The following is an 18563-nucleotide window of genomic DNA, read 5'->3' as shown; positions in this document are numbered from 1 at the left end:
GTTTCCTATTGTTTCTCAATGGACCTCGCTTGCCAACACCTTCTGTCCAGAGAAACAAAGATAGCATTCCATTCGCACTGAATGAAAACAGAAACCTGTAGCAAGAAAAATAGCCAAAATTTTGGTTGTCATTTCCAAAAGTTTAAAAGGTTGTTCCAGGTGTATCAATATACAATATTAATTACTTTGGTTTGATTCAAAGAGCATTTAAAACACAGTTCTCGTAAATTAAAATGAAAGGTACAGTGTAAAGTTTACAAATTCAGTCTGTAGTTGAACTGTTAGAATAATATTGTAGCCTTGATGGTCCAGGACTTGTGTGAAAGGCAAGGATTTCTTAAGGTAATGTCTTTTATTGCTCCCACTGTATAGTTGTCTAGCTCTATCCCAACTATGCAGTTGGTCCAACAAAAGATAACACCGTTAGAGATTCTTGCCTCTGAATTTGAAAACATTTAAAAAACTTTAAGAGTTAATTGGGAGATGTTAGAAGCTGAATTTAATAAGTTACTTGACTTGAGAGACTCAAGCATTCAGTTGTGTAGTTATCTCTCTTTCCTGTATTTTTGATACTGAAGAAAAGATTACTAGAGGAATACACTTGTGAGAGTTGCCTCATGAGTCTTTGTAGCTCTGTCCATTGTGTTTTGCATTCTGGCAAGATCTTGTTCAATTTATGCAGGTTGCTTTTCCTGTCTTCCAGAATTAAAGCCTATTTGCAAGATGTACACACAGTGCATTTTTGTCACTGTTTGTAGCCATAGTCCAGATAATGGAGTTTTCTGAAATGTAACAAGGTACCTCTTCAAAGTGTGCAGATTTAGCTATATGATTCCAGTTAATACCAGTAGGAGCCATGTGGCTAAATCCCCACCAACTGTTTTAAAAATTTTACCCTAAAGTGTTCTTGTGCAACAGAAGTAGAGGGGAAGGGATTTTAGCAGTGCATTTGATTTGTGAAGATGTCCATGAATGGTTTTCTTAAAAACATATCACTTTGCTTCATTTTAAAGGTATTATCTAATAGGAGTGTTTGTATATTCCTGATTCAAAGTTCTGATATATTTTTAGCAGCAAAAAGTCCTCCATGAATCAGTACTAAAGTTTACTGTTAGTGCCTTTAGCCTCTAAAAGTAGAGAAATTGATATCTGGAAAACTTCATATTTTTTAATGGAATAAAAAAAGGTAACATCATTCTTCAAGGGTGAATTTGCCTAGTGAAAAAGGGTGGTACCCATTTTGAGAGACCTCTGTAGTTGGTGAAATGTATATCTTTTGCATGTAATTCAGCATGTTTTAATAAACTATATTGTGCACTTGTAAGAAGCTAAAAGGGTAGATCTGCATCCAGAGACTTAGCATATACTTAGCACATCTATGGTAGCTTCAACATATTCTAACCAGTGACCAATTTATTGACCTTCTTGCTTTCTGGCCTAGCTTGTCTTGAGTATATAGCATTTTGTCTTGTGGGTCAGATATTTTTATTCAAAGTGGTATGTATCACTTAAATAGATAAACATTTAAACATTTATAAGTTTCATTCAGTATAGCACAGGGTTGTGTGACTCTGCTAAGGGATTTTCTTAAGATTAATATATTCCTATCCTGTGATTAGGCACTCAGTTTGTGTAAGACTTGATTACTCACACATGAGACCATTAAAAAAATTATTGTCATATACACCAAAGAACTGGTAACTCCTTTGCAGCAGTACTGAATACATTGTTTCTTTTCTTCATGCCAGGAAGAATGCCAGAACTATATCCGTGTACTTCTTGTTGGTGGTGATCGTCTCTTCACCTGTGGAACCAATGCTTTCACTCCTATTTGTACCAATCGTACGGTATGAGTCAATGATTTAATCCGCCGCTACTCAGAGAAAGGAGCATTATTGCCGTTTTGAAACCAAACATTTCCTAAAGGGGAGTTAGGTAGTTCTTTAGCTTGGTACTGATCTTTTCTGCATATAGAGAGCTAGTTCAAATGCAGCCCTAATGTTTTTTCTCAAGTAAGATAAAGTTTTGATCTGAACAGTAAACACATTTTCATATCACAGAACAAGGAGCACCTGAGTTGACATTAAGAAGTTTCTTGCTGGTTAAGAGAGATTCAGTCACCTTTCAAAGCTGAAATAGCTTCTTCAGGACATGGTCCCTTCTAATTGGGGATGTGGCATGTTGAATAATGTGAGGAAGTTTACATGGCTGCTACCTATGTATTGAAACACCACAGTATTTCACTCTGTAGGTTGTCATGCCAATGACATTTGGTGCAAGTACTAAATGTGAATGAACAAGGCATTAACAGAAAAAAGGATGCAAGACAGCTATAACATGCTGATCAAAAAGAGATTGATCAATTAAAAAACTAGACTTAACTAGACTAGGGCTTTGACTTAAAAACTAATCACCTTTTATTTGCTTTCTCAAATATATTTCAAACTTGTCAGAACAATGTCAAGTACATGAAGCATGCAGCATTTAATATGAGTAGTACAATAATTTTCCATGTTCATAGAAGATGAAAGGGCTAAGTGATTAGTTTTCATCAAGAAAGCATAGAGAAAACAAAGTGATTCACATGACTGTGAATTATACCAAACCTTTCCAAAGTCATCCTCTGGATGACTTCTGTTTTGGGAACAGAGAGACAGATCATAAGATACAGATATACAAATATCTATACACTGAGAGAAGATGCATATTAACTTGGATTCCATAGTTTACAGTAAAAACATGAAACTGCCTTCATTTTTTTAAAAAGTCACTTAATTGAACTTTTTAAAAATTATTTTTGTACTTCAAAGCATTATATAAACTAGTCATCCACAAGAAGGGAGCTAGCTGGAATGGTTCTCAAATGCATGCAGTTTAATAGTTTTTCTAAAATCCGCAACTGGAAGTAGTTGTGTACCTAAAAGGGAGATTTATGAAACCTGATGTATGGAATTTGGACATCCAATTAATGCATTTGTGTGCTAACAGAAATAGGGTTGTGTAGCCATGGGGGGGGGGCATAAATTTAGATAAGTATATGTATGACACTGATTTCTGGTAGTGTCAACAAGAAAACTTATGTTTTTTTGGAAAAGGTTGCCATCATTTCGCTGACAGCAGTCCCTTTCTGTAATGTATAGATTTAAAAGACATCAAAAAGAACGATATTGATCAAGGAGATAGCTTTCAGTTGGAGAGAGAAAGAGTGAGACTCAGTTAAGGATCAATAAAATTATAATAAAAATCAAAACATCCCTAGCAAGAACAGGGAGGTTTTTTGGGAGAAAGGACATGGGGGGGGCATTAAGCAAAACAATTATATACATATCTGTTCAGTGTCAAATCTCTGGGAAGCTTTTTGCTACTTAAATGTGATGCCCATCCATTTCCAGACACTGTATTAGCTGCACAATGGCAGTTTGTGGGTGAAAGTATTAAGGCTTACTGTGTCAAATGGGCAGTTCCACTAGGATTAAGAACTCATTTTTATTTTGAGCTTGTTATTTCTGTGCGATTCCTGGAAAACAACAACAAATCCAAAGGGTAGTTTTTATATGTTTGTTAAGTGCTATATAGGGCTGTGCGAAACAGCGCCATTTCATTTCGACTTCTGTTTTGCCATTTCAAATGGACAGTGTTTCATTTAATGGTTTTGTTTAGTTTCGAAGTACTGTTCCATTTTGTTTTGTGAAAACCATTCCAGTTTTGACCCATTTTGATGTTTTGCCCATAGGCTATAATGGGGAATCATGAAAATGCCTATAACTTTGTAATTTCTTGCTTGATTCAGATGAAAATTACAGGGCTGGTAGCCCCTTCTGAAGGCATGAAGATTACAGGGTGTCAAGGAGATAGGTGCAGGGGTTTCTGGGAGATTGCACCTCAAAATTATGACAAGCAAAACACGTCACTTGCCTGCAGCGGCAGTCTCCTGTCATCCTGCATGTAGATCTGGGAGCCCGCACCCATGGGAGGGAAGTGGGACTGTGCCGGTTTCCTCCTAGGGGTGCAAGCCCCTGGATCTGCACTTGGGATGACAGGAGGCTGCTGCTGCCGCCTGGGACTGGTGCTGGGCAGAGGCTGTGCCCAGCGCTGGGCAGACTTGTGCTGCTGCTGGCCCCAGACAGCAGCAGCAGCAGCCTCCCGTCATCCTGCTCATGGATATGGGGGCCCGTGCCCCCAGGAGGAGTGCAGCAGTGCTGGGAGGACAGGTTGAGCTCTGTCGGGCTGGCAGAGCCACTCAGAGACCAGCCCTGGCTCTCCCTCACCTCCTGCCATCGGGCTGCTTCGAAACTCCAAACGTTTTGAAACTTTTGAAACATTTCAAGTGCCCTCATTTCATTTCTAAGCCTTTTGTTTCATTTTGATTTCTCTGTTTCAAGCTCGAAATGTGTCGAGACAACTTTGAAATGAAACACTCATTGAAATTTTGCACAGCCCTAGTGAATATCTTAGCTGTGATAGCCAGATCTGTGATCTTTCATGATGAAAGACTGTGACCATGTTGGATGCAAAAGGGAAGCCAGCTGGGCGTTAGGATAATGCCTTTTGTTTGGGCCAGTCTCAGAAAAACAAACAGATTTGCTTATTGTCCACATTATAACAAGGGACCTGATTTGAGCTTTTTGTATATGTTTTTGCACAGGTTATGTGGTTTGATTCTTCTTGTAAATATTATGTAGTTTTAATTGTCTTTTCCCTCTTGTTTACAGTTAAGTAACTTAACAGAGATACATGATCAGATCAGTGGCATGGCTCGCTGTCCTTACAGTCCCCAACACAACTCCACAGCTCTTCTCACTTCCGGTGGGGAGTTATATGCTGCTACCGCCATGGATTTTCCAGGAAGGGACCCTGCCATCTATCGCAGTTTGGGGGCCCTTCCTCCTCTCCGCACCGCACAATACAACTCCAAGTGGCTGAATGGTGAGTGTTGGCAAGCTTCAGTACATTTGTGTACAGCAGGCCAGGTTTCCACTTCTCCACATTCTGTAAAGTCTGTGCTTGGGGCCTGAAGGCTTTTGAAATATTATCTTTGTTTTAAAATTATTCCTACGCCTCCCTTTTTTTGATCAGAGCTAAGTCCATACAAAATGCAGGTCAGTATACAAGGTCTTCATAAAGTCCTTGTGCACTTTTAAACTTTAATAACTTAGGTTGTAGGTATGGTAGAAACAATCTGTAAATGGCATTTAAAAGCAAATTTATTAAAGTTTCAGGACAACTAGAGTACACAATGCTAGACTTCATAAGTAATAACGATTTTATTCTTGAATAAGATGGAGCTCCGTGCCACTACTCTCTGAATGTACAACAGTTCCTAAATGATGTTTTCCCAGAGAAGTGGATAGGCGGAGGTGGACCAATTGCTTGGCCACCTCATTCACCTGACCTGTCATCGCTGGACTTCTTTTTATGGGGACATGTTAAAAGTGTAGTTTATTTGTCAAAACCACATTCTTTGGTGGAACTTAGTGCTAGGATCACCCGTGCATTTAGTGCAGTAACTCAAGAGCAACTGGGAAATGTTTTCAAGGAGTTGGAAGATCGGATTGAGCACTGTATCATGATGGATGGTGGCATTGTGTACTCTAGTTGTCCTAAAACTTTAATAAATTTGCTTTTAAGTGCTGTTTATAGATTGTTTCTATCATACTACAACCTAAGTTATTAAAATTTAAAAATGCACCAGGACTTTATGAAGACCCTGTATTATGATGCAGGGCATCTGATGCAGCACTCCGCACTGTCAAAGGGGATTCAACCCTTCTTCCCTTTGTGCCCATAAAGCTGTGTGTGTACAATTCTTGTTGCTTTCACTAGCATATATGGATGGTAGCATTTACATGAACAAGCATGTTTGCACATACAAGTGAGCATAGCTCCACTTCAGGAAAAGCTTATAGACATAGGTTCAAATCTATGTGTGTGAGAGAAGGCCTGTGAGCCTTAAGACCTATACACACAAGTAATATGAATGCAAATATAGTGATCACATTTTGAAATATAGGCCCTGTGAGACATTGCCAGCTAAGGCAGAAAGTATTCTTACTGTAAAAAGTTGACATTTTTCTTTCAACTGATTCCTATGACATAAAAATGAACAAAAGATATGCATAAAGTAATACCTTTTAAATGATGATCCTTTTTGCTCTATTTGTTCCTACTTTCCTTCCATCCTAACTTTCTTACCTATCGTAAGAGAGGAATTCTGGGTACTTACATTTCTCTAAGTTTATCCAAGCTACTTTAATCTAAAAATCTCACTACGTGTATCAGAACCAAGTGTGTGATTTACTTAACGTATCAAGTACAGAAAGTAGCAACATAATGTGCATGCTTTCTGTACAGAATTTATATGGCAATTACATAGTGAAAGTCCTTTGGGAATCCTATGCATTTCATAAGGCACATTTCATATAAGAATCACTTTCTGTGCTTTAGCCTGTATGATGCAGCCAGGCTGACCATTAACAACCCTAATATGGATATGTGGGAAACATCTCATTGCATTCAGTTAGTATGCGAAACCTTAATCCAGGATGACTGTTTGCAACAGTTACAAATATGAGCATGGATATGTGAATTGGAAAGAGTGAAGGATCTTTTCCAAAGGCCAGCTTGCATCACTGTAGTTCTGTGTAGGCATTTTAAATGGAAATGTAAATAGAACAGTGATTTGTAGAAATGTACACTTGAGCATAAAAGAGCGGTATATGTCTGTGATGGTAGGCTCAGAGATGAACTGTGCAGTGTCTCTCAGGTGTGTGCTTACACAGGACAGCTCAGCCTGCCAACAACAGTAGCTAGTCTTGAATGATCTGTTAAATTCCTTGAAAAGCAGAAACAAACAGTAAGCAATTTAGAATGGATTGAACTTTTTTGGCTGTCTGGAGGGCCCTGTCTTGACAGGCAAAAACCATGTGCTTTTTTGAACTTAACTAAGTAGGAGGTCAACACCTTTGAAGCTGTGTGTGGCCTAGGGAAAGTGGCTAGGTCAAAGTGCGGCCAGTTACAACAGCTAATACATTCTCTGTTAAGCAATGTTTCCTGTGCCACAAGTCATAATCAGCAGATAAGGACTTCCTGCTGGGAGAAATTATAAAATGGGGAGCTTCTACTAGGGCCCAGCAGGGCCACTTCTGAGTCCATTTATATGTAAAAGCCTTACAGATTTTTCTAAAACAATATCTGCAATTTAGTACATAATTTATCATTTTTCCTAGGGATTGTCCTTGCTAGGAAGATGCATTGTGTTATATCTTACGGTAAATAACACAACATATAAACATTGTGGTCCTGATCCTGAAATCAGGATTGCTTGCTTAACTTTATCCACCTGTGTATTCCTATGAGTTTGTTCCCTTGTGTAAAATTCAGAGCACGAATAAGACTTTATGGATACAGGAACTTAGAGTTACTAATAAGCAGAAGACATTTTATATTTGACAGTCCACTGAAGCCTAAGTTTTTTTTTATTGTCATAGGCATTAGTTGGATGTATTTTCTTAGCCTCAACAATGTCATATATTTGGATTTAAGCTGATTGCCAGGTCCTAGATTTTAACTTTAGAATAAATGTGAAATAAGAATTGTAATGAAATCTTGCTTGAAGCAGAACTTTATTTAACTGAATGGGGAGGGACGAGGACTTTTTGGAGTGTCATAATACTGGTTAGTTCACTTGTTCTTATTACTGTCTGCTTGCCCAAACATGGCTCTGCCACCTCTCAGCAAATAGCACTTACTTTTGCAACACTGGCCCATAGTGAAGCTTCTCACTTCCTATACTGAGAGGAAAATAGGTAGTACTAGAAGGTGCGAGGGTAAGTGAGTCATTTTTTTTCTAACTAGCATGGAGGTTTTCTGTCAAACATAGTCCTACAGTAGTAGTTGATAGGTAAGTGTGTGTTGCTGGTTCACATTTGTGGAGTGCAGTATACAGATGAAGTGCAGGTCTCTGTGGTATCTGATGGTTCAATCAGGAAGACTGACTTTCATCTTACATGGTAAAACTATTGCTCTAAGTACCCAGAGGCCCTGGTTCAAGCCTTTCCTAGATGAACTTGCCAATATTCTAGAATTTAGCAATGTTGTTGTATTTTTTTACTGCAAGATTCTTGAAAATGGCAGATCTTGTTTGGCTTAAAAACTAGTGGACTTTTTTCCTAGTAAATTCAACTATTTGGAAAGCTTTCAGTTAAGCAGAAAGCAATGGCCCACCTTTCATATTTGAGCAACATTCTGAGAAATCATTCATCTGCCTTATTTATATGCTGGGATACTCAGCATTCACTTTTTTCTGGAAAGATTCTTGAGAATGGAAATTTTATTTGGAGAATGTAGATTAATGACGAGTTATTTTGAGAAGATAGATTAATCAAGAGTTTAACTAGGCACATTGAGAATGGTGGTAAAACAGTCCCTTTACCACCAGGGACTGCTATGAAGAGTGCTAAAAGTGGGGAAAAGACAATAGAGCTCTCCCTGTCTTGAGGATGTGACTGTGACCAGGATACAATGAGATATCATTGTTTGGAATTCAAAATGTCAAGAAAGAAAATATTGTATACAGAGTTTCCATTTCAGCATGTGACTTTCCCTTCATTGTGGTCTAGGTACAGAGCTGTAGTTACTTTCAGCTACTTCTTTGTATAGGAAACTTTATGAATTTGTAAGTAACCCATCTAGACAGGCCTCCAAGAGCAACATTTCTGGCATGTGTTACAAAGCAGCATTCTTCACAGGCCCCCCAACTATGCGTTAAAGGAAGAAGATCTGTGGTGTTAATTGGAAGTCATATTTGGCATAATGACATGAAGCTCATAATAAAACCAGGTTGCATCAGCAGATGGATATTTAAGGCTCAGTGAGGCATGCTGTTTTAGCCTTCCCCACTAGAAAATAAAGTTGTTCACACACATGCTTCTTGGAGAGGCAGTAGAGAACTTGATGAAAGAACACAGGGCAGAATTCTATTTCACTCTTAAGAAGCATAAGTGATGCACTGTTTTTTGGTTAAAAGTCGCACAGGACCATTCCACCTTGCATCATTTAATGGCCTGAATTGTGCTAGGATGTCTAAATGCCTCACATGATAGAATTGTTCCTTTTGGACATGTTTAAAAGGAGGTGTCTAGATCCATTTAATTTTTGTTGTGATTGAACTTCACTGGGGAAGCATAGGGATGCTGCATAATCTCCTGAAACACTAGGCCAACACAAACAGCAAGCATTTGCCACTGAATCATGACAGTAGCACCTGAGAGCAGATCTAGGATTTGGCAAAGGCAGGTGCAGGAGCAGCCACCCATGCTGCAGCGGTGGCTGCACCCCTGCCGCCAACCTGCTTCCCCACAACCCAGTGGTGCAGACAGACAGACTTTTTAAAGTCCCCAAAGCATGTCAGAATCCCTCCGCCTTCCACTCCATAATCAAAGGCATGTCCCCTTCTCTCCCCTTTCCCTGCTCCCCCCACCACGCCTGCCACTGCTGTTTTCCCCATTGCTCCAAGGAAAGGTTTAAAGCTGCTCCTGCCCACTTCAGCCAGGCTCATTTTGGACTGGGCTCAGCAATGAGGGCAGCAGTGAAGATGGGTGAGGTGGTGGGTTCCCCCACCCTGCTTGGTCCCCTGGAAGCAAGTGCGGGGAGAGGGATCACCCACTGCACATTGCTACTGCATCTGTCACTGTTCCCAGCTGTGTCTAGCCTCTGTGCAACTTGGTTGTAGCAGGCAGGAGCAGCTTGGAAATATTCCCCGCCCTTGGGATAGTGGGGAAAGCAGCAGCCAACAGAAAGAGCAGAGGGGAAGGGGAGGGGCAAGGACTTGCCTTTGAACATGGAGGAGAAGGATGAGGGATTCTTACCTGCTTTGGGGATTTTAAAAAGGTTCCAGAGGCTCCTACAGGTCCAATTTGAAAGTGGTGTATGAGCAGCACCACCGCACTCCCACTGGATCTGCCCCTGGTAGCACCCATCTTTTTCACCATATGGACTGAAGGCCAAAATCCCCTCTCACTTGCATTTATGTAACTCCAGTGGGCCAGATTCTGCCCTCTGCTACTAAAATATAATTTTGAGTAATGTTTATAACAGCATAGCTCCAGATCCATCAGCCTTTGGTTAAAATGCAGAAAAACACTTCGGAGTAGGGGTCAGAATCCAAGACTCCCTTGGCCAGTTTCAACTGGAAAAGAGTGGAAGGCAGTCCCTACATCAATGCCTAGCAGTTGGGACCCTATACTCTGCTGTGCTCTTGGAGGCATAGGTTCTGAGGGTGCAGGGGTCTTTCATGCCCTGAGCAAGGGCTCTTATGCCCTGAGCAAGGGCTCTTACCAGTAGGCAGGAGGAAGATCATCTTTCTGTTGATATCTATCTTTTCAAGGCAAAGCCCTGAAAGAAGCTTATGCTTTTTCAGTCAGGAGAAGTAGAATCTAACCAAGTGGATCTGTGTTACTAAAGGTTATAGCCCCCAACTGAGCTGAATGGAAAGCCACATGCCATCTGGAGAAGTCTACATGCTTTCCATTAAAATGCATGAAAATGTCATGCAGTTCTGTAAAATGAAGTAGAACATATCTGGGGAGAGAGGGAAGCATAGTACTTTGAAAGCGCAGCTGAACTGAGCATCTACACAGGCAAAGTAGAATGTTTCCCTGACTCTTGTCATGTAAGCCAGGTCCTTGCTGACAGCTATGCAATGCATTAGACTTCCACTGGGCCAAGTAGAATATAGCCTATAATAACCATGGATGGCTTTTGTACTTCTCCTTCATATTTTCATGGAAAACACTTTCACAACAGCATATACTAACATGCAAATTGAGTATTTCTTGATCCAGTCCAATTGTTCTTACAGCATTTTTCTTCTGTCATTTTGTATCAAGTAGTTGTCAAATATCTAAATGGCCATGGCTTAAGAACAGGTACCCTTTCAGTGCATTTACAAGTCACCCTATGGTGACATTGTTATGGTGCTGTGCTTTAGTACTTCCTTTTGGAAATACTAAAGCACAGCTCAGTAACCTCCCGTAGTGTGCCGTGCGGATGGTGCATGGTTAGTTTTCTCCACTACTTCACTGTAGTGGTGCACTAAAATGGAGAAGCATACCACTACGGCAGAGTAGCTGCTGATCATGCATAGACTCATGCGATTCCTACATTGCCATAGAATGTCATATGGTGATGTAGTGCATCACTACAGCAACGTAGAGCAATGTGTAGATGTGCCCTTTGTCTACCATGGAAAAAAATGGCTCTTGTTAACATTTTAATGAATGAACAAGATTATGTCTTTTGGGTGGAAAGTTATTGAGGAACAGTGCCAGGTCTAGAGCAGTTATTTCACTCTCATGCAGTTGGGCTGCAGGCCATCTGAGGGCTGACACAGGCATTGTTAATGTGGCTGATGATCTCCTTCTGGCAAGGAACCTAAAAAGACCTGTCTGTGTGGGTTATTTTTAGTGTTTCAGCCACCTTTGATATTATACAGTAGAGCTTCTCAACCATTGGATTATAACACCTCAGGGCACACACAAGGAAACTGGGGATTACATGACATTGACAGTTTTACTATTACAAATAAAATGATGCACATCCTGGCATTTGAAGCTCAAAAATTCTCTGAGAATCTCTTAATTTATTTTCATGATACATCATCATTATCACTGATATGTTTCCTCTTATTTTTGTATCAAATGCAATGGCATCATATGAAAGGGCAAAAATTTTTGATATTAAATAAGGGTTCAACAACTCGAAAGATGGATAAGCATTTCTGTAGACCAGCAGACATATGTGATGAAAGAGTTTTTGAATGATTGTGCTGGCCCTGAAGAGAGGAAACTCATTGGATTATGGAAATGTGCTAACCACTGCCAACAACATTCTCTTGTGGTTCATTGTAGTTTTACTGTGTTTCCTTCTGACCTTCTGGCTGTCCAATTTGTTATACAAAGCTACTAAGAGAGATTACATGAAAATGTGGATTGGGACATTATTAAAATGTTGATGCTACCCCATACCTCACATAAAACTGAAGTGATGACTAGTAGTTAAAAGTATTCTTCAGTGGCATGGCATGGCAAGTAAGAATTATATTTTTGGCCACATCATATGGGCATGTACTTACTCATCTACAAATGCAGACTGGACATATGCATAAGCAAGAATATGATGATTGCGGTGGAGCGCCTTCCTACCTTTGGCTCAAATATTATGTCTTGTGGCTCCACAATGGTAAGGAGATTAAACTAACACAGGAGAGAAAGAATACCACATAACTTACATGGCTGGTAACTTTATTGTTATGAGCAGTAACTGAAATAGAAAGCACACATGGTGTCTAAGGAGGTACACAGTATAGCAATATTTAAAGAAACAGTAGCATATATTATAGCTAACACACAGCCTTCCCACCTAGGGACAGACATTCAAAAAGCCTGAGCATGAATTTATTCAGTCTTTGCAAGTTAGTCTAACTTGGCTAGGCTGAAGCAGTTTGTAACTGCACAGACATCCGAGAGACTTGCAAGCACATGCCTGCAGTGGCTCAGGCTAGAAGTCGGGGGTGCTACAGCAGCCCTCCCATCCCTTCCACAGAACTGAGCTGAAGGGGGCATGGCTAAACCCTGGCAGGACACTCTGATTAGCCCAGCCACTGTCACCTTAGCCCCTGCTCCTGCCTGTGCTGCACTCCATCCCTCACCACATGGGCCTCGATCTGGTCCCCACCCATTCCCTCCCCCACAAACTGACCTGCTGGGCTTGGTGGGGCGGGGGGCAGCATGCAAGCACACATGTGCTCAGCCCCACCCAGCCTCAGATCAACTGGAAGAAGCTGTGTGATTGACCAGTCGATTGTAATCGACTGGTTGGTGACCACTGGTTTAAGTGTGGTGTGTAACTTCACCCTTAAATGATCATGAAGAGAATAGAACATGACCCTAATGGTCAAAAATGTCTTTTAACTTTGGGTTTGAATTGTCCAAGAAATTTAGCCAAATATTCTTCTAATTGGGCTTTGCTTTGTAATTGATCAGTGAGGTGTAATTTATGCTTGCTTATTTTTTAGGATACCGGTACAGGAGCTGATTATGTTTGCATCTGCAAGTTGGACCAGGTGCTAACAGGCCAGAGCATTCAAACATTTATATATTAACTTCATTATTTAGGCTGGACATACTTGCAAGAATTGCACTTCTCTTCAGGATACATAGTCAGTAGGAACATTTCTTTTTCAGTTGACCAGTTCCAAGAGGAGATATGTCCATATGCTTCATTGTCTGACCTTCAATTCATTCTGTAAAGTCTGTTTGTTTCATCTAGGAAAGAAGTGAGCAGAAAGGCAGTGATTTGTCATATTTAATATCCCTACTGACTCTCCCTTTACATTTCATTATTTTGTGAAACACTGGGAATATAAAGCTTGTTTCTGTACAAGTTCCCTTTGCCGTATGTGATTATGTACCTAGGTGGCTTGGTTTTGTCTGACACGTTTTAAAACATATCAGTCTTTTTTTTTTATGGTAGTGAGACAATAATAAGTGCCCTCAACATATATACATTTTTTTTAAATCATGAAAGACATATAGCCACACAGTCAATTGACAGATAATTGCTAACTAAAATGTCATCTGATATTATATGCATCTCCAAAAAGAACAAAGCCATAATGTTCATTAGAGGGACTTCCAGCTGGAAAAAGTATAGGAGTGTTTGCCTTGTTCTGCTCTGTTGGCAGATAAAACACTGTGACTTTTGAAACCATAGTATACATATGCTACTATAAGAGTGCATGGATATTCGCAATCCAAGAGATTTGCATAAGCTTCCAAAAATATTCTTTTTGAAGGGGTTTTATAATATTTATTTATTTTTAAAAATCTAATATTATAAAAACTTCCTCTACGTCAAACAACACTCTCAATATTTCCAAGGTACATCTACTACAATTTCCCAATAATGTGTTGGGGATCATACTGAATCATACCATAGTTTGAAAATAACTTTTACTGCTATTTGGATATGTGGAGAGAAAATCTGAGCTAAGAGCAGTTATTAATCCTTTTATTTATGCTTTTCAGGATGAATGCAAATGATTTTAATAATTAAAGATTGTCCCTCATTTTTATAATGAAAAGTACTGTAATTACCCAAACCAGGAAATATTTTGTGTAAGCCAAGAACACAGAGTTCTTGGGGATATTGCAACCTTGAATTTTATTTTCAAACCTCAGATATGAATAGAGATATGTAAATGATCCTGACTATTATGCCAGTTTTGGCTGGTTTTGCAAAAAGACAAATACTTATTTGCCTTTCATTATATTGTTCACATTTTTGTTGTGAGCAAAATACAGTTTTTACTCTAGTAATGTGCATTCTGGGGTGTAGAGTTTATCAGAAAACCTTAAAAGATGATGCAAATGAGATTTTTTACTCATACTTTAACAATTCTCTGGCAATCAAGGAGGAACTCTATATTTGTCACATTTTGCATATCATGGACACTTGTAAGGTCACCGCTACAGCAGGAATACAAATTACAGCATCTTGGTCTAAAAGCATAGAGACATGTTACTTGAGGATAATATACAAAGCAGTACAGAGCCTCTGATTCAGAGCTGGATGTTTCTGAATCTGTCCTGCCTATGGTAATAGTACCAGCACAATAGTTAGTACAGGACTATCTAAATTCTGAGGGGCCAGGGGACACTGGCATGCCTCCCAAGTTGCATGCTGTGCAGGCCAGATGTTGTGGTATGTGGGCACCCCCTGCTGAGGGCACCTTCCCCACTGCACCATGTTGGCTCCCCTGCACCACATCGTATGGGCTACCCCCACACATTGTGCTTCATGGTGCACCACACCAGTGTTTCCATGCCTCATGAAATCCATGGATGGTCCTCCCTCCTGAGCTTCCCAGCTGCAGGCTTCTTCAGCCCCAAGGGCTGTGCTGCCCTATCCCTCAGAGGTAGAGGTAGGTAGCAGAAGTCGGAGGGAGGAGAATCCAGAGACCCTAGCAACAACAGCGAGAGAGCAATGGGGAGGGCGGCATCAGGCCCAGGGGTCTGGGACCTGCAGTTTAACCCCTCAGGGGCTGCATACAGCTGATATGCTGCATACAGCTGATATGCTGAGACAATGCTGAGTTAATATATTATAATGTTATAGGTTTCCAAGACCACTTTTCCTGAGATTTTCCTCCTATTGTTTTGAAATGTTGAAGTAAAATATGAATTTGAGACTGAAATTCAACTTTCTATATAATAAATCATGAATTTTCTCTTAGTTTTTCTGATTAGGAAAACACACAATAGAGGAACCAAAGGCCTCATGTTCTCATGCAATAAATTCAGTAATAAAACTCCAGTTATGTAAATATGAATAGGATGAGACTCAGTGTTGTCTAAGCTGTGGGAAGTTTTGACCACAGATCTAAGCCAGGTCTGGAGGAGGAACTATTCTGCATTACTGATAAAGTTTGGTTGTATGATGCTTAATGCTTCAGTCATTATGTTTTTTCCCCTCCCTTGAGCATCAAAATTCACCAAATTGAGGTGGGGGGAAGTCTTAGGATCATCACATATTAGGGTATGTATCCTATTATTTAATTTACAATGTATTAATTGTAGGAATAATTAGCAGTAAATAAAATGGTAATATTTTATCAATTATTATTTTCACAATAAAACAGGCTTCAGCTAATATTCTCATTTATCTAAAAATATAGTATGAGGCAGTCCTTGTTTTAATGTCTTTACTCAAATTTAAAACAAAGTACAAAGTACAAAAGTACAAATGTTGCTATCTTATATGTTAGAGAAGCTCCTGAGGTAAGGAAAACTGTTCAGCTATATTCAAAATTACAAAACTGAAAATACAGTTAAGAAGTTCATCACTGTTTCTGCATCCACTTGACTATATCTGGGCCACCAACATGCATCTGATAAGTCCTCCTTGGATATTTCCACTGACAAAAATAACCTTCCACAAAAATAACCTTTCATCCACAGTCACATAATAGATTGACTCTTAGTCCCCAGGAGTGCTTATTTTTTTGCATTTCACCATACCACATAAAAAATGGTTCTACTTGTTCTGTAACTGGTGTGGGAACCAGAAACTAGGTGGTGTCTCATCAAGGGTTGAGATGAGGAAGGAGTCCTTCATTGTATCAGTAAGCCTTTGCCATCCTGTTCTGCAGAGTGTTGTAGCAGCTGTCTGAAGTATGGGGATACTATAGTCTCTGTGTCAGATGGTGGCAGAGACCATTCCACAGGTCAGAGGAAGCATCGTATTTTCCAATTCCTAATAATTTGTTTATAAATTAAACAAGGCAGGTACTGAACCCCAAGGGAGTACATTTCCTTTAAATCACTACTTTATGTATTTCCAAGCACCATCTTATCCCAATCTTTGTGTTGAAGAGCTCCCAACATAACCAGACAGATTGGGCAACAGAAATTAAGTCAAGGGACTTTATATAAGGATACCCAACTGGTAAGTAATCCAAGACTCTGGATCCCCAGGCTGATACCCTGTTCCAGGGGTGAGCAAAATAGAGCTCATGGTGCTTTGCATGGGGCCGAGCCCAGCCCGCTTTGGCCCAGGACAGCCTACCCCACACTCCCACTCGCATCTGTCCCACACCCGCCAGACAGCACTGCCTGCTAGACAGTCCCAGCCAGCGTGCACAGATTCTCAGCAGAGATGCTCCTGGTATGGCCAAGAGTCCCATGAGCTGGGGCAGCAGCCACCTGGCTGCAGCTTCCCCCAACCTGGCTAGGCATCTGCTGCCTGGCACACATCCCCATGGCTTCCCTATATTATCTGCTGCTTGGAGTGGTGCAGCAGAGGCAGGATGAGCTGCTGGAGGTTGGGGGAGCCAAGCAGTACCTAGGTGGCTGCAGCTGAACCAGGAGCAGCCCCAGGGGGACAGGGCCGGGGTAGTGCTATCTGGCAGGTGTGGGTGGGAGTACAGTGCATTAGCCTAGGCAGGAGTGGGTGAGGTGAGGCCTCCATGCAGAGCACCGTGGAGGCAATTGTGGGGGGGGGGGGGCACACCTGCAACTACAACCTACCCAGGAGAGCTCTGTTGCATGTGTCCCTTGCTGCCCCCTGCATCCCTGGCCAGCTCCTGGGACCTAGCATGCAGGCAACCCCCCCACACGTGTACCCCTACCCCACAGTATATGATTTGTTTTTTATCTATAACTTGTTAAAATGGTATCCTCTGAAAGATTTTATGTATGCCACCCTTGAGAGCGCACCAAAACCTGTTAAGTGGCTGTCCATCATATTAAACTATGGAAATAATTGCCCACCCCTGTCCTATTCATTAAACCATTCTGCCCCGTTAATTGGAGATTTGCAGGATGGGAACTAATGTACAACTTAAAGATCCTTAGAAAGGAAAAAAAATCCTCCTCCTGCAGAAATAGGTGAACTGGAGTAGGGCTTCATCTCAGTAACTGCAGCCACTACCTGGCAAGTGTCACGAATCTAAACGAGCGGACTCAGATTTTTGTACTGGCATTGAACATTCAGCAGCTCTTGTTGACTTTAATAAGAGCTGTGATATGGTAAGCAATTTTTTATATTCAGACCACCCTGTGAGCAACTTTGCAATTATGAATTTAAGACCCTAATTTTAAGCAAATGTTTTAGAAAAATTGTCTTGGGTATCCAGAAGTAATTTGGGATCTGATTTGTAAAGGTTCTGAACACTTTCATCTCCCATTAATAATTTTAAAAAAGAGATAAGATTGCTTAGCACTTCTGAAAAATCAGCCCATTTGACGTGCTAAACTCGTCTCACCAGAACAGATTATATATTATGATATTCAGAATGCAGACGTTCATAACTGAAATTAGATTATCTCCAGCATTTGTTGATTTGTGCACAAAATCTCCACTTTGTATGCAGGTAGGTAGTTATGTATTTATTTTTCTTTATAATACTGTATAGATAAAACAAGAAATTTTGAGCCCTTTTGAAAAATTACTGTTTTCTGAGTACCATGTTTTAGTTACTCCATATCCTTTTTTTTTAGATTTGATAGTTTCAAACTGAGGTAGATTTTCTTTATATAACCTTTTATTTTAAAGCCAGTAAGATTGTACTTGTTAGGAATGGAAAGAACAGAACACAGGAGTAGGATGGTTCAATGGTGAAAATGCTAGCTTGGATCTCAGGGAAACCTGGGTTAGATTCCCTGTTCCTTTATTCCCTTTTCTTGTGACTTTGGTCCCTGTGTGCTTTGTTTCCATCTAATAGCATTTCCATACCTCACATAAGTATTGTAAGCATAACTGCCTTTAAAACATTGTAAAGTGTTTAGCTATTACAATAAAGAGGGGCATATGTATATCTGAAATATATAGATAGAGGAAATCGGGCTTAAAGTGGCAACCCAATTACAGATTTAATTACTGAATAGCTACTGTTCTTTGCATCTACATATGAAGCTCTTCTGCATATGCTATCTTCTCTGAAATCAGAGTGAGTTTCTCAAGTGTAAAGATGTGGTAGGTTCAAGTAACAGTCACGATAGCCATAG

At 40.3% G+C, this 18563-nt stretch overlaps 1 protein-coding gene across 1 annotated transcript in view; it reads left to right on the top strand.

Annotated features, from left to right (window-relative positions):
• The window catches only part of SEMA5A (semaphorin 5A), a 510735-nt gene that overhangs the window by 200014 nt on the left and 292158 nt on the right, over window positions 1–18563 (top strand). Inside the window, exons 5-6 of the mRNA XM_019521077.1 lie at window positions 1749–1847; window positions 4713–4926. Of these exons, the coding sequence (XP_019376622.1) occupies window positions 1749–1847; window positions 4713–4926 (313 nt within the window). The remainder of the gene's footprint in view (window positions 1–1748; window positions 1848–4712; window positions 4927–18563) is intronic.

This window comes from Gavialis gangeticus, unplaced genomic scaffold (assembly GCF_001723915.1).
Source record: "Gavialis gangeticus isolate Ggan-Ray unplaced genomic scaffold, GavGan_comp1, whole genome shotgun sequence".
NCBI lineage: Eukaryota > Metazoa > Chordata > Crocodylia > Gavialidae > Gavialis > Gavialis gangeticus.
This window is presented reverse-complemented; position numbering and strand designations above follow the sequence as displayed.